This window comes from Cyprinus carpio, chromosome A12 (genome assembly GCF_018340385.1).
Source record: "Cyprinus carpio isolate SPL01 chromosome A12, ASM1834038v1, whole genome shotgun sequence".
Classification (NCBI taxonomy): Eukaryota; Metazoa; Chordata; class Actinopteri; order Cypriniformes; family Cyprinidae; genus Cyprinus; species Cyprinus carpio.
This window is the reverse complement of record NC_056583.1, coordinates 8,433,136-8,450,898: the sequence shown is the minus strand read 5'-3', so window position 1 is coordinate 8,450,898 and position 17,763 is coordinate 8,433,136. Positions and strand designations below refer to the sequence as shown.

Here is a 17,763-nt window from a genome sequence, read left to right as displayed (position 1 = left end):
AAATTTAACCATTGACTCCATGTGTTTCATATGTTACCTCGACTAAGATTTATTATTTGGGCATCATAAGAAATTGCTGTGGAACTAGTTATTATATTTTATATTGAGTTTGAGAAAATTATAACCTGGTGTCTATCAATCAATAAAACACACACATTACAACACATAATAGCCTTTATTTAATAACAATCTGCATTTATAATGTTTGTTATACAGACTAAACATGCAGGCTTAAAGGGATAGTTCACCCCAAAATTAAAAATTGCTGTTAATTGACTCAGCCTCAAGCCATCCAAGACGTAGTTAACTTTTTTCTTCAATTGAACAGTAAAGGAAATTTTTAGGTGAAAACGTTGTCTTTGAAAAACGTTGCAATACATGAACTGCACGTCTCTGGGTGCCGGCTTTTGAGAGTCAAACAAACATATACAGACAAGACCAAATTACCAAAGACTTCTGAGGACACAGTGAGGCCTTATGAAGCTAAACCATCAAAAACCGGCAGCCACAGACATGCACTGTATGAATCACCAAGGATCACTGTTTCAGATAAAAATCTTTACTGTTCTACTGAAGAAAAAAAGTCACTGACATCTGGGATGGCCTGAGGATCAATAAAATAACAGCAACTTTCAATTTTCTGGTCAACTAGCCTTTAAAAAGTGCTCCAGTTGTCAAACATTACATTTGCAATACAACTGAAAAATTTTATTTTAAACATTTGTTTAATTAACTTAAAAAAAGACTAATACACTTTAAAAAAATGTTTGCAAACAAATATTTAAAAAAATATTAATACTGTTCACAATTACATCTTTAAAATGAGGCAGAAGGCAGAAAAAAATAAATGAACCAGGTGTTACATTTCAACTGGAGTCAAGTCCAGTCACTGTATTTACACTACAGCTTTACAGTATTAAACAGAAAAATTGTGTGTCGAAGGAACCAAAACTCCATCGTTCTTCTCTGAACAGACGAACCCAGCAGTTTAATTGCAGGCTTCAACACAGATCAGATTGTGCAGAGGACTGGTCTGGTTCCTGTGGTCTTGTCCCGATGGCTGTCTTGGTGAAGAGGATCTGTCTCTGGGGCTCATAGTTGTCCTGGTCTCCGCTGACATCCAGGGCTGTCAAGAGTTTGTCTAGGTGCTGATCCACCATGTGATCTGGATACAGACTGGATCTGGTGGCTACGGTGACCTTGGAATAAGAATGAGATATTAATATTAGCATAGATGTGTGGGATTACAAATTTATAAAATGTTAAATCTTGGTTCAAGTGTAATAGTATGTACATTGTGTTTTTACATTTTGAGGTTAAGATGGTGACATTCTGAGATCAAGTCAAGCAGCCAAGGTTTCTGAGACATTGACCTTTTGTTTTTATGCTCTTCCTGACCATCTGGCTTTTTAAGCTCAAGGCACAGCTGTGCATTTGTTTCAATGATAATGTGAAGGTATGTGCGATACTGTCAGGCACCTCTGCATTTGAATGACACTATTATGCTGATGAGATCAAGGCTGATTCCTGTACTTCATTTGCATGCTATGTGCTAGATTGTCTCCACCTCTACTGTATGTATCCCTCCCAGTTGAATGTATAAAACTCCAAAGTATCATTGCTTTGGTTAGACTTTTGATGACTGCAGCGCCATCCAGCGCATTCTCAATAAAGAATTCTGCTGAAGATTACCCAAGAGTCTCCTGGTCTTCGCTTCTGAATTTCCAACAGTTTTGGTAACGTGCCCCGGATAGAGCTCCTCACCTGAATCCAGATAGAAACTTCAAGCTCAACAAAGATCTGACTTCATTCCAGACTGAATCTTTCTGTACAACCAAGGGTTGGTGAGTGTAACTCTATCCAAAAGAACCTTTAAGACCAGTACAAATTTGTTATCCTCTGCGCCATCAGAGAAGAGTTAACAGACAGCTGTAGATATATATAAACAAAATAACCCACTAAAAAATTATTTTAGAGATGAAAGTTATCCTCTGTTCAGGCAGGGAAGATTAGCGTCACATGCTAATATTTTGTTACTCTCTGTATCCACTGCTTTGCCAGGGAAAGTTAACAGTTTTTATGTGTCAACAAGTGTATCCTCTGCTTGCCAGGGAAGTGTTAGAAGTGTCCCGTTGTGTCAGAAAGACTTTACAAAATGTTGAGAAGGAATGCTAAGCAGATTCCAACAACTGAGAAAGGTGGACTAGCTACTACTTCATGGACAGCCAGTGAGTTCAAATCATTGTTAGGAAAGCACATGGACTCAATAGTGAAAGAGTCAGTCAGATTGGATTTGATGAAGAAATTTGGTATTGATCCAGAAAAAGTATGGTCAATTGAAGAATGTAAAAAGGCACTTGGAGCATGTATTCGCAAAAAAAATGTGAAAGGTATTATCTGCTGCCACAGAGAATTTGGTTTAGCTCTAGCTACGCAACAGTCTCAGCGTAACTCAGAGCTAGAGGAACAGAACAAAGAGCTCCGTGGTAGAGTAGCCTCATTGAATAAGAAATTGAACCGCAACAAAGCTGCAGCAAAAACTGATGTGGAAGAAGTTAGTCAGCCTGATAACCATTATCCTGACTTACAAGCTTTCTTTGAAACAGATGCAGCCATCCAATCGGTAACTGATGTGCCTGTAAATTCAGTGAAAGTATGTAACGCTAGGTGAAGATCTCAGAGAACTGAGGGAATTGAAAGTGTTCCTCCCAACTCTTCTGTTGTCCAAGTACAAACTGTTGCCAAAGCACTAAGACCTAAAGATATAGAGAGACTACCACAGAGCTTACCCTCAGAATGCACAAATTTTACTGAATTTAGAAGAGCACTGATCAGCAAAATGCATCTCTATGACATGTTAGCAGAAGTCACACAGCTGATGTCACAAATTCTAACTGAATCTGAATTCAACAGTTTTGAGTCTGCTGTTACTTCTGAACTACAACATGCCAGTAAAGATGAATTTAGAGAGGGAGTTCTGAGAGAGTTAAAGAACATTGTTGGACCAAAAGTGAATTGGTCAAAGGTCACTAGACTTCCCAATAGGTTTCCCCTTTCAGTAATTTTATCCCCACCTCACTGGTCCATAGATGTCAAATTACTTAAAACTAGATTGAGAAAAACACTATACGATCACCAGACTTAAAACCACTATATGATCAACAGAAGTCTAAAAATGTCTATGCATGAATACTGCTGGTCTGCTGTTTCTTTGTTTTCTTGTGTTGCAGGTATGTGTGCATGCCATGTCACCTTCATATGTGGTACCCTGGTGTAAAGCATCACCTAAGACATCCATGAACAAGCTTCATGAGGACCGAGAGTCATCTGAGTGAATCTACATGGGAAATGGACTACAGATTTCACAGCTATTTGGGGGCCATGGAATTCAAGACTTCCACTCTTATGCAACATGGTTTTCTGTGTCATCATGTAGTTTCCACAACATGTTACCATCCATGTCATGTGTCCACAGTTATGGTTCTAAAAAAATAACTATTACACCTAAGTAAATCTAGGACACAGAATAAGTTATGTGCCTGTAACCTTTTCAAGTTACATGACTGCAAGATGTGGCTTATGTTAACAAACATAGGCCATAGTGTTACAATGGAGGCGTTGTGACAGTGTTGAGGATCCAAATGCAGGCTTTATTATAGAGAGTGGTCAAACAGGCAGAGTCCAGTACCAGCAAACAATAGTGTCCCTGGCAAAGAGGAATCCAAAACAGGCAAAGGTCAGGGCAGGCAGCAAAACAATCAAAAACCAGATAAACAGTCCAAGGTCAAAAACAAGGAGGCAAGGCAAAGCAAAGAAACATGGATACAGGGAACAGGGTAGAGGCTTAACAATCAGCAAAGTGTGTGTGGATGTGTGCAAAGTGTGTGTGGATGAAATGGAGTCCAGTGTGAAGTGGCAAGAGTCTGGAATGGTGTGCCCTCTAATGAAGCTCATGGGCACTCCAGCTAGAGATTGTGACATAGAAACCCGCCGCCACCCCCCCCGCCGCCAAGGAGCGGCTTCCAGATGCTCTATACAGTCTTGGAGGGTGGTGGAGCGGAGGTGGAACAGGGGAAGGGACAGAGGGACAGGTCCATGTGGAAGTGGAATGGCTGGAGACCAAGGCAGAGCCAACAGAACAGGAGTCCACCGGGGCAGAGGAGGCGGAGCTGGAGCCCACTAGGGCAGAGCAGGCGGAACTGGAGCCCACCAGGGCAGAGCAGGCGGAACTGGAGCCCACCAGGGCAGAGCAGAGGACCACCACAGCCGAGCAGACGAGACAGAAGCCCACCAGGGTGGAGCAGAGGACCACCACAGTGAAGTCAATGGCACAGGAGAGCAAGTCTAGTCAGGTGGGACTGAAACGGAGAACATAAACAGGTTAATGGCAGCCTCCGTGGCCGTGATGAGGTGGTTAGAGTTCCCAAATGGCCTCCATAGCCGTGACTGGACACGACAAGCGTTCATGGATGGATACTACTGACACCTCTGAAGGTTCTGCAGCAGTTGCCGCCACCTTTGGAGGTTCCACAGCAGTAACAGTCTCCCTGACACCAACACAGGCTGAGAGAACATTGCTGGGTGCCACCACCTCTAGAGTTTCAGTAGTGGTGTACGCAGCCCAAACGCAACAAAGCGATCCCCATCATGGGAAGAGCTTCAGACAGGAGAGTTAAGTTCAGGAACAGAAGGGTTAGAGTTAGTGGGTTTGGGGATACCAGCTGCACGTGCAGATACCAGCGGTGTATCCCTCACACTGGAACCCAGACTGGGATACCTAAGGACTGACCTTAAATATCTGGGTGCAACAGACAGGATGAGGCAAGGCACTGGATGATCAGCTGAGACGTGACGAGGCTCAGGCAGATCAGTTGTGGTATGATGAAGCTCTGTAGTGACTTGACCTTGCAGCTCAACGGTGGCTGCCATTTCGTGCAGCAACGCCGCATTGGTGGCCATCTTGTGCAGAGGCGCTGGGCTGGCGGCCATCTTGTGCAGAGGCGCTGGGCTGGCGGCCATACCATGAGTGAGTGCAGTGTCGCGTTCCACCTCCGCAACACCTACAGTGAATGAAGAGCCAACACAAAGCATAGTCCATAAACTGACTGAGAGATGTGTGGGAACCTTCACGGATTAGTCGCAATTTGAGCGGCTGGGTAATGCCCTCACAAAAAGAAGTCTAAGCACACAGTCCGGCAGATCAGAAAAACACGCAAGATCTAAATACTCTTGAATATAGCTCTCGAGTGATCGGGTGCCCTGCTCGAGAGCTAATAACAGTCTTGCAGTGTCCATACCTGCCCAGTGTCGTTCAGGAAAGCCGCTGGATCCTTGTTCGGCTGATTATTCTGTTACGATGGAGGGATCGTGACAATAGAGTTGAGGATCCAAATGCAGGCTTTATTATAGAGAGTGGTCAAACAGGCAGATTCCAGTACCAGCAAACAATAATGTCCCTGGCAAAGACAAAGAGGAATCCGAAACAGGCAAAGGTAAGGGCAGGCAGCAAAACAATCAAAAACCAGATAAACAGTCCAAGGTCAAAAACAAGGAGGCGAGGCAACGCAAAGCAAGGGAACAGGGTAGAGGCTAAACAATAATCAGCAAAGTGTGTGTGGATGTGTGCAACCTTTATAGCGTGAGACTGATGAGGTAATGAGAGACAGGTGATTGCAATTGATGAGGAGTCCTGGCAAAGGATTATGGGAAATAGAGTTCAGGGTGAAGTGGCAAGAGTCTGGAATGGAGTGCCCTCTAATGAAGCTCACGGGCACTCCAGCTAGAGTATGTAATAGTATGTACATTGTGTTTTTACATTTTGAGGTTAAGATGATGACAGAGGGAGTATAGTATGCTTTGTCTCGAAAAGTTTGATTGATGAGGGTCATAAAAAGACACCTGTTTGGACATCTGTTTGGACCCCCGTTCCTGTACAGCCCCCCCACCCATGTGTGTCCATCTGTTTATTGCCCCCTAAAATATGTTTTGGAATTTACGTGAGGAGGGAAAAGTGTTTTTGCATGTGGGGCCATCGAAAACTGTTCAAAAAAAATGTGCTTTAAACTTTAAAATGTGAAAACGTTGGTATGATTATTAAACGGTATGAGGGAAGTTTTTATTAAGGTTTTTACATACACAATGAATTTCAAGAAAAAGGTTAAAACATAGACGAAATAGAAACAATGTAATGATCTTTTTTTTTTGTCCCCGGAAAAGAGTAAAAAAGGGGTCAAGGTATGTATTTAAGAGTTGTTAAAACAATTTAAAAAGTAATTGAAGTTAGAGTTTGTTACAAATTAAATAAAAAAAAAAAGAAAACTAGGTTACTGGTTATTTATTCGTCTAAACAAGAGTCCTTGTTGGAAAAAAGTGTTGTTTTATTTTATTTTAATAAGCCACTCAAACTTACTTTAGTAGCCTAAATCATTTAATATGTCTAAACTTTTACAACATTACACATGGCTATATCAGTTTAAACCACTGTATACGCATACAAATATTAAACAGGAATGAATGTGGTAAAATCGAGATAGGATTTTCTTGCCATAAGACTTGTTATCAGTTGAAATAGACATAGAATGTCTAAACTTTTACAACATTACATGAAAGACTAAATATATCATCTCAAGTAGTGCATCGAACGGCATCGGGTGTCTGGGACTGTGTGATCACTGGTACGACCATATCAGCGAAAGGTATTTTGAAAGACTGTAAAACATCTAAAGGTTTTTGGGGTTTGCAACTCGATTGTAAACGAATTAGTTTTGAGGGGGTCTGACATGGTGGTGCTGGGGGTCAGCTAAAGCTCAACATTTTGTGTTCAGTGATCAAAGGGTGACAATTTAAACTATTTATGACGTAGACCTGTGAGCGTGAGGTTAGCTGAAAGTTCGTTTACTGGTCAAAAGGATGTGAGATCCATGATTGCTTTAACCACCCTTACGAAAAAGAAGTTTATTCAAGTGTGCTATTAGTATACTTCTTTTAAACTAAAAATAGGAAAGTATGCTTTTAGTTTACTTTTTATGTACTTCTCAGAAATGGGCTTTATGTACTTCTCAGAAATATACTTAAAATGACATTTAAGTATACTTGACTTATACTTAAAAAAAAAAAGTCTAAATATACTTGAACTATACTTAAGTATACTTAATAAAATAAACTTGAAGTATACTACTTTTTGTCTGCATGAACACCAGATTCAAGGACTTTCAAGGACTTTTTAAAGTACCATTTTATTAAATCAAGCACCTTTGAAATTCACACCCCCAGCACATAACTTCATGAAAGTCCTTACTGTACTTACCATTTCACTTACACTTAATATTTACATAAAGAAATGTCAGAGTAATAATGATGTTTTGAATGTGTAGGTTTTATAAATTTCAACCGTTTTAGACAGTCGTGTTTAAAGGACTTGAAATCCATTAAATACAATACTGCTAATATTCAAATGCAGTTTCTGAAATATTGATAAAAAATGCATTACACTGGTTTTTGCTGTAGTTCTTGTACAAAATTTAAGAGTTTTTAAATTAAGAATGTCTCAATTTTGTAATTAATAAAAAGCTGCTAAATGTTGTGATAACATTTATTAAAATTATTTTGTAAATCTCTTTTTATTGTAAATCCCATTGAATTTGCACTTTCCCGCATTGAGACTGATAGCCTAATTAGCACTGATTCTCCATAGGTTAATGCGCTAGACTTTGGGATTGGGTTCCCGCGGGACGCAAATCTCCGGTTAGGGTAAAACCCCCGCTACCGCGAGATTTGCCTATTTAAATACCCCGCATATTGATAGCGGCTCACTGATGTGCGAAAATTATATGCCATATACGGGAGCAGGACACACATTGCAGGAACGCGGGAGGTAGGGTACAACGGGGCTAAAGGCACACCTTAAGAAAAACTGTGCTATTCACTCCGCCTAAAATATGTTATATTTCAAAATAATACATACAAAATAATAAATACAAAAATATGTTTGTATTGACTATTAACGGAGCAACTGATTTTGTGTGTGAAAATAAACAATTCAAGTTATTTGTTTTGTTTAAAAATCCTATAAATGTATGAGGTGGCAAGAGGGGCCTTTTACCCAACACACGGGGGAAGAGGCGCCCCAGCACGGGGTAAAAGGCCCACAGAGGACCATAGATACAATACCTTAAGCTAAAATAATTTTTTTTTTAATAATGTTTAAGTTAATACTTCAAAACATTCACTTTCGCAGAGTTTGTACTATTTTCTGCACATTTTGAAAAATATAAATTATTTTTTATTCAGTCTGCATATAGGCGTTGTGTGGCATTTCGCCGAAAATAACTTAAATTACACTTTCAGTTTTGATCGTACAGGTAAGATCAATACATCAATAGAATCTGTAAAGGGTCTACTTTTATTTGTATACACACATAATAAGAAAACTTTGGGCATTTATAAAATAAAGAAAACAAACAGAGTGCGCTGTCTGCAGCCTTTGTCTGCGTGATCTTCATTTAGAAATACGTTATTAAAATGAACTGAAACTTAACAAATACTCTACAAAGAGATATGAGATATTTCTATAGAAATCTTGACATGTCTACTTTTAAACTAAGCAAGTCTTATCGACAACAATATTAAGTAATAAAGTAATCCATATGAAACCAACGCGATGTCCAGTCTTTTACATCTCCCTTCACTAACTCCATGCGACCACGCCCAATACTGATGCACGGGTCGGGTTTTTTTTCCAACCCGCGGGTCCCGCTTTTATGAAATTATTTGGCCCGCCCCAACCCATCCCCGCAAATAAAGAAAAATTTCCTTACCCGCCCCAACCCGACCCGCAGGTTATGAGGCAGCCTATTATGAACTGCCCAGCTATTTCACTTCAGCACCGCATTTCTCACACACACACGCGCGAAGATTAGCGCATGTAGCCGGTGAAGTCTCTATCCACAAACAGATGTCGTACATCGTCTGCAGATATAAGTTTTTTCATTGCACTTTAACAAGTAATCTGAACGGCCTATATATGTGTAATATTTTAAACGAGCCCTCACTAACTGAGTTTAATGCCACAGTTATGTTAGAATGCATCTCATTCTTGTTTCTGTGGCGGTGCGTCGAGCTCGTCATGAGGCGCGCGATCCAGAGCGCTGTATGACTGATGCATCAGTTCAATTCAACACTACCTTCAAATATATGAACTTACCTGTTTTGAATAGCCTACTTTATATTTAACGTGTTTGTTTATGTCCAATATTAGTGTTAAACTGTTGGACTTCAAATGAAATCTACTATTGATTTTCACCGTTGACTGACTTTGCAGAACATTTAGACTGATCACTTCCGTGCGCAGATGCGGCAAATTTGTCACAGGACGCGCGATATGACAGTTGCGTCTAACTACATATGAACTAGCCGTTTTAAATACAGTATTTTTATATTTAACGTTAGTTTATCAGTATGTTTGAAAGTATTTTTTATTTTTTTTGATTATTGGTGATTATTTGATTATGATTTATTCCTCTCTCTCGGGCACCTGCGCGGTTTAAAACACCAAATAGTTATGCTATGACAAGAACAAAGAGTCTCTCTCTTGCTCCACCCATGCACGATAATATTGTGTATCGTCGATCTGGTCTGATTTGAAAAATTACCATATCGCCCAACATTACAATATGTTTTTTGTTGTTGTTGTTTTGTTTTTAATGACCCGTCCCAACACGCCCCGCAAATAAAGTTACTATTTCTTTACCCGCCCCAACCCGACCCGCGGGTAACCCGCGCATCACTACGCCCACGCGCTATAGATATATAAACATCCATGTGAAGCACGCGGCGCTTAAAAACATTATTAATATCATGTTTTTAAATATGATGGTTTTCATTCTAAACATGGTGATTATCTCCAAGAAGGATACCCAACATAATATGGTATTTAGCATCTGAATATCATGTCAACAAATGGAAAAGTCAGCAGTCTATTAATTATCATGTTAATCCCGCTACAGCGGGGGCGCTTTTTACCCCAAATACCATACATTTACATATTCTTTCATTTAAAAAGCGTTGCTTTCATAATCAAAAATCATAAAGAAGACCTTTGTCTCAAAATATGCATTGATTTTAGCTATTCTCATTTGCTACTTAAATCAACAACATTTAAAAAAAAAAATATATATATATATATATATATATATATATATATATATATATATTAGATCAAGCAAGCACAGAATCAACTTTGCGCTGCTGCGCGTATTCGTGTCAGATATCAAACAGATAACCCCCCCGTGTTTTGTTCTGTTTTTGACAGAAGCACATATCGGAAAATTTTAAAAATATCAGCATAAACAAAACTGATTTCAAATTTAATTTAAGCACTTTCAAGGACCTATGTTAGTTTTCAAGTACTTTCCAGGCCTTGAATCCATATGTCTGAAATTCAAGTACTTTCAAGTACTTTCAAGAAGCGTTGCTACAAATGTCTCACAGAATTTTTACAACAGATTAGACTTTCTTTCTCACTTTACAAATAGTGTTGTTAACCATGCTGTTTAAAATAGTTAAAAAAGTATTCTTTTTTAGCTTTCATGTAGGATTCATGTCCACACTCAAGTGTTTTTAGTAAGAGTCCTGAGACAAATGAAAATAGATGCGTGAAAAGACTTCCCTCTTTAAGATGTGTTAATGACCGACTAAATTCTTTAGATTGTTTAAAACAATTGAGTTTATGCATTTCCCTTGAATATGTATACAGTAACCGGTGCGTACATGAAGCAGAATAAATACATAACCTCATAAATGCATTGTGGTTGATGTTAATCAATAAAAATACTTAATTTATATATCATAATTTTCTTTTCAAAACACAATAAACATTCTTATGACTTTTTAAATGCGAACAACCAGTTTGGTTGGAAATTAAAAAATAAATGAATAAATAGATAAATAAAAACATAGTGTTATGTTTCTTAGTTAGAATGCTTATAGTTTGTAGTAAAATCACATATATAAGCTAAAACATTTTTCTTTCAAACACCCTCATGCACCACGCAGTTTTCACAGACACTCCTCACAAACTGCCAACAAGGTCCTTAAGTTTTGTTTTAACATTTAGCTGTAGCTGAGACCCTGATGGAATTATTTTATGCAGAGTTTTGGGAAGGTTACTATGGACTTGTAATAGGTTATAGATTACAAGTTACCCTATTTAAAATCTAAAAGGTAGTGTAACTATTTCAATTTCTTTAAAAAAGTAATGTAGCTGATTACATTTGATTACATGTTTTAAGACTTTTCCAAATATGTAATGTTTTCAACCGTTAATCTTTTGAAACATGTAAATCAGACAGGGCTAACATTACAGTAGGACTCAACAACTAATGACTGTCAGACTTTCAAAATCCTTCATCACTTAAATTAGGATTCTGATAATTTCATTTTAAAGCACAATCACCACTAAATCAGTTTTGCTTAGAGACTGTTCTGAGATTAAATACTTATTTAAAAACACAACAAGATAGTTTAATAGCTATGATACTGTTTTGAAATCAAGTTTTTGCATACCTATGAATGGGAAAATCATGGCATCTAACAACAGGTTGGTAAAACAGTTCAACTTAATAAATAAATATACATCACCCAAATAGGAAATAAGCATGTGTCCTTAACTCCTGAAACATCTGTCTCATATTTTAGAGTAGTCAATGTAGTTTATGAAATATATCAATTAAATCTGTATGTGTGTGAAAAAATATTCAGATGTAACCCCTCTGTAATCGTTAACATTTTCATAATTAACTGGGATTCAATTATTTTTTTTCTCAGTAACTGTAACTGATTACAATTACATTTATTTTGTAATCAAATTACATAATTTAGCTATATGTAATTAGTTGACCGCTAACACTGTTTATGCATTATAACAATAATAGATGGTGAAAGAGTTCATTAACCTCTTTAACGTTAAAATGCGGACAATGTCACTTAACACTAGTTTGGCAAACAAGGGTTTGCTCATAAGACAACCCAGACCCCCGACTTGAAAGCACCGTAACAAGTAGTCTACAGCCATTGCAGAAATTTATTATAGAGACGCAGTAAGATAAAACTCTGGATGCGCGATTGACCGACTTATCACGTTTAGCATATTATTACAATACCCTGCTTACCTAGTTTATGATGAAATATAGGCGTGATCTAACTGTCTGTAAAAATACCTGTCAAGCTCAACATGCAAAGAGAGAGAGAGAGAGAGAGAGAGAGAGAGAGAGAGAGAGAGAGAGAGAGAGAGCTCAACAAACATACATGCATTCTCCAGTAGTTATCGACCGATATCTGTTTACCGATATTTTTCCCGATATTTAAGCATTTTTCCATAATCGGGTATCGGTTTTGCAATATCGGATTCGCCGACGGCGCCATCTTGTGGCCGTTTTGAGATTTCCGCCATTGCAGCCTGGGCGTCTGAGGAGATCAGTCAACAACTCAGTGCATAGGTAAAGTATATGTTCTACTTGGTTTGCTTTAATTAATCAACTTTATTTAACATAACAGACATGCACAAATGAGATCTGAGACATAAATTCCTGATATAGTTAATTTATGCAGCTTGTTTCTAAACAATTGAGACAAACTCATTGAGTCACGTAACGTTAGTGTAATTCGTCATGTCCTGCCCCAATAAAGACGTAACTTTACATGAATTAAATAAAACAGACATGAATGAGTGCATGTTGAAAATAAAAGCGCTGAATTTAAATTCTCTATCTGTTGTATTTGCTCACCATTAGTCTAGAAGAAAAAGTTCGTTCATATTGCTTAGCAACTGACGGATGATCAGGAGGCTTAAGCACGGCCACTGAATGAAACTTTTGACAAGATTATCTTGTTTAAACACTCTAGATTATATTATCATTTACTACATAATTATTTCGCTAATATACATATTAATACACAATTAATTATTTATTATCTCCATGCGCGATCGCGGTTGATTAAGTTATAGTCAAACAGCACTTTGTCAGTGGCATTTCATGATTTAACGTTAGATTAAATTTAGATCATAAAATGCCAACTGACAAGTGCTGTTTAACTTTATATAGTCTCGGAAAAAAAAGTTCGTTCATATTGCTCAGCACCTGAATGGGTTGATGATCAGGAAGCCTCAAGCACGGCCACTGCATGAAATTTTTGACAAGATTATCTCATTTAAACACCCTAGATTATATAATCATTTGATTTACTACATAACCATTATTTAGTTAATACAAATCTAAATAAATGCAGCTCTGTGGAAACTATTTATTATCTCCACACGCGATCGCGGTTGAGTAGCCCAATTTATAGTTTTGTGTAAATGCATAGGTAAGTTACAGCACTTTGCCAGAAAGCATTTCATGATCTTGACCGACAAAACATAATAATTAATAACACTAGTTGGAAAATGCAATGATGTATGCTGTTTTGTTTGTTACTTTCCTGACAATGTTATATATTCCAGCTAATATTATTCAGTGAATTAAATTAAAATTACCCAGTGAATTATTCCTCACTCTTAAACCTATTAAATGGCACATAAACCTTCTAAAACTGTTTAAAATAAATTACATTTCTGCAAAGGTGATATAACTCCCGTCATTTATTTTCTCCATTTTAAAACATTAGACTTTTAGCATTTATTTTGCCTATTGTTAACATTGTTGCTGATAATGCTTATAAATCATATGTATAATTTAGATATAAATTATATAATGTAATATATTTTTTTATTGTAATTTGAAGATTTAATTTAACATGAAAAACTGCTAACTTTCAGCACTTTTTTTTAAGATGACTGAAAGGAGGAAAAATCAAAGTGAGGTATGGTATTGCAAAAAATGCCAAATGAACGTAAGCATGGGGTCAAAATCTACAACAACAAAAAATACCTCCAACATGTGGAACCACTTAAAGATACATCACTCAACTATCTTTGAAGAGGCAAAGAAAAAAAGAGATGCTGAAAAAGCAAAGACATCCAGCCACATTCAAGCATCTCTTCCTATGATGTTTGAAAAGCAGACAAAGTGGAAGATGCCTGATGTCCGCTCAAAAACACTGGACAGGATGATTACAGAAATGATAGCTACAGACAATCAGCCTTTCACCATGGTTCAAAATAAAGGCTTCCAGAGACTCATGGCAACTGCAGAACCAATATATACTCTGAAGAGTGAGAAGTTCTATCGCACAAAGATGTTCCCCAGTATTCACAACAGTATCGTTGAGAAGGTTAAAGCACTGCTTAAGCCTGATAACGCAGGTTATAACTTGGCTTTTACTACAGACTGCTGGTCCGGTACAACTGAATCCCTAATGAGCTTGACATGCCATTTCATTGATGATCAGTGGATTCGCAGACAAGTAATTCTAAACACAAAAGCAATGCTGGGATCACACACTGGAGAGTACATTAGCGAGATGTTTTTGGGCATGCTGGAAGAATGGGACATTGACGAAGATAGAGTGGTTCTTGTTCTCAGGGACAGTGGTGCTAACATTGTTAAAGGTATGAGAATTGCTGAACTGCCTAACATGAGCTGCAGTGCCCACATATTACAGCTAGTTGTCAATGACGGCCTCAACTCACAAAGAGCTGTCCAAAATATCCTGTCAGTGCTGAAAAGCTGTGCTACACATTTTAATCATTCAGTACTAGCTAAACAGCGTCTAGCAGTGATCCAGCAGGATCTTGGGCTACCTGCACATGCCATCATTCAGGCTGTCCTGACCCGATGGAATTCCACCCTGCACATGCTGGTCAGGATGCAAGAGCAGAGAAGAGCTCTGAACATATATGCCAGTGAGCATAGTGGGTTCACTAGCCTGAGTGCTGATCAGTGGAGTATTGTCAGTAATCTTATTGAGACACTTTCTCCAGTGGAGGAGGTCACTCTTGAGATGAGTCACTATGAGAGTTCAGCATCATGCATCATCCCATCTGTCAAAGTTCTGAAGATGTTGCTTAGCAGTCAAGGTCCCTCCTCTCATGGGATTAAAACAATGAGACAGGAGATGCTGGAGAGTCTCACCCGACGGTTTGCAAAAGTGGAGGAGGTGAAATGTGCAGTCCTTGCCTGTCTTCTGGATCCAAGGTACAAGGCACATGCCTTTTCATCTGACACCACACTGTTGAATGCAAAAGTTTGGCTTGAGGAGGAGACAGAAACCTTAGAGCAAGACAACAACGCACAAGGTGAAGAAACACAGTCAGATGATTCCAGCACAGTTTCAAAAAGGCCCCGTACAGAAGAAACCCAGAAGAAACTGATTGATGAGATGTATGATACTCTGCTTGGTGCTACTAGTTCTGAAGTTGGTGGGTCTAGCCTTGAAAGAGAGCTTCAGCAGTACCTTTCAGAATCAGTGACTGATAGGAGGATGGGCAAGCCACTTGAATGGTGGAAACAAAATGAGAAAAGGTTCCCCATTCTTGCTCGTCTGTCAAGAAAGTTCCTTTGCCTCCCACCTTCTTCGGTGCCCAGTGAACGAGTCTTCAGTGAAGTGGGAGCCATTTATAAAAACAAACGAAGCAGGCTTACAGGGCAGAATGCTGAAAGACTCTGTTTTCTACACTACAACCTAGTTCTGCTTAACTGGGAGTATTAAGTTACACTACTAAATAGCTATGCACTTCTAAATAGCCCCCCCGCCCCCACCAATATGTTATAATCATTTTTGTGCTTTTTTTTTTTACCTCAAAGATTTTATTTTAAAACAAAGACACTTAGTAACAGTGCACTTAAATTTTTTGGACTCAGACCCCTCTATTTATTTGTGTATCAATATAAAGTTTTTTTTTTTTTGTATGCAAGGAGGGAGTGATTGTTATAAAAAAAAAATGGTTTGTTCAGCTCATTTGTGTTGTAATAATTGTCAAAAACAGAAGTATAACAGTAAATAAATATCGGTTCTGCATATCGGTTATCAGGTACATAAACATGCAAATAATCAGTATCGGTATCGGTTATAAAAAATCAATATCGGTCGATCACTATTCTCCAGAATGGTGCTGATGATGGGGTTCATCATTTCATGATGAAGACAGACTGGATATTCAGACAACAGTAGCAGGACACGATTGTCTTTTTCTAAAAATAAAGAAAATTATTTGGTTTCAGGAACACACGAATCCTAACGCCCAATGCTTCACAAGATAACATAACAACGGTTGCTCCATTACAACATAAACACCACAACAATCCTTTATCAACACATGTATATCATATTATTCTTGAATATAATCGTTTAGTCTAAATATGGTTTAACAATTATTTTTGTTTTTGTTTTACAAAGGAGTTCAATTGAACACGTTTAACTAATACCTCATTCAAGTGCTATAGACCTTCAGGTCATGGAACTACAATACCCAGCATACACCTCAGACTTCAAACATGGCCGTCGTGGATCCGTATCCCAAAATACTCATATCGTACATGGCAGCGCTCTAAATCATTGGACTTCTGATTAAATGCATGCTCAGATAACCTATATAAAAAGACGCACATTCCACACTTTTTGTGAAGTATACGCTCCTTCCATGTTGTGATGTTACAAACCCATTTTTGTGATCCGTTTTAGTGATGCAAAGTCCGATTCACTTCTGCAAAATGATTCATTTGGACAGTTTGGTTCAATGAACTGATTCATAGGCTCCTTAAGTCATCTCGCAGTTATGTCAGTAAACATTTTTTCTTCTAACAACTCAGAGTCATTTTATATCAGTGAAACATTTAAATAAAGTTAACTGTGTGAAAACATATTGGTGGTTATTGTCTTTTGTTCATTTAAGTTAATGATGTTTGTGGTCGCAGTTTTATGCACCGATCCTTTGTTGTTTGTTTAGCTTAAATATCAATTTTTAGTCAGTTTCAAAAGTGTCAGGCATTAAGTTTATTTGTATTTTTAACTAATTACGATAGAGTTACAGGTTTCGGGTATTTGGGTGTATGTAAGCGGTGAAAACTTAAATGTGACAGTAAATGTGACAGACGAGTGCGTTAGCTACTCAAACAGTCCACAGCGTCATCTTTTAATAAAATAATCCATCGAAAGACACTAAGATAAATTATGTAAGTGTTCATTAAGATGCTGAAATGAAAATAACCGTACAAATATTCATAATGACAATAAGTACAATATACCCTAACAACACAATAGACCTGCTAAGTACACCTAAAATTGCTAGAGTTGTGAGATATAAACCACAATGTTTTTTATAGCGTTACACTTTGAAACCAGAAGGACATGTTTCCATAACTTTGTTAGCTTTTTCTGTTTGAATTTGTTTACCGCAGTTTCACCATTCTTATCTTATTTTCCCATCTAATTGTAATTGTTTGGTCTTACACTTAGGGCCTTATACATTTTGTTTCCTAGTTTTTGCTGTCACATTAGCGGGGCCTCTTTGTTCATACAAGTCATACAAGACTACTCTAAAATATGAGACAGATGTTTCAAGAGTTAAGGACACATGCTTATTTCCTATTTGGGTGATGTATATTATTTATTAAGTTGAACTGTTTTACCAACCCGTTGTTAGATGCCGTGGTTTTCCACTTCATAGGTATACAAAAACTTGATTTCAAAACAGTATCATAGCTATTAAACAAACTATCTTGTTGTGTTTTTAAATATGTATTTAATCTCAGAACAGTCTCCAAGCAAATCTGATTTTGTGGTGATTGTGCTTTAAAATGAAATTATCACAATCCTAATTTAAGTGAT

The 17,763-nt window shown here is 37.8% G+C and overlaps 1 protein-coding gene across 1 annotated transcript; it reads left to right on the top strand.

Annotated features, from left to right (window-relative positions):
• The first annotated feature begins 13,827 nt into the window (after positions 1-13,827).
• Positions 13,828-15,983, top strand: LOC109060808 (zinc finger BED domain-containing protein 4-like). The gene has a single exon (XM_042768275.1). It carries the CDS (start codon positions 13,828-13,830, stop codon positions 15,643-15,645), a length of 1,818 nt encoding a protein of 605 aa, XP_042624209.1. The 3' UTR covers positions 15,646-15,983.
• Positions 15,984-17,763: the final 1,780 nt, after the last annotated feature.

Excerpts from the sequence above, each read along its gene's own strand:
- LOC109060808 (XM_042768275.1), top strand. The coding sequence starts at position 13,828 with ATGACTGAAAGGAGGAAAAATCAAAGTGAGGTATGGTATTGCAAAAAA.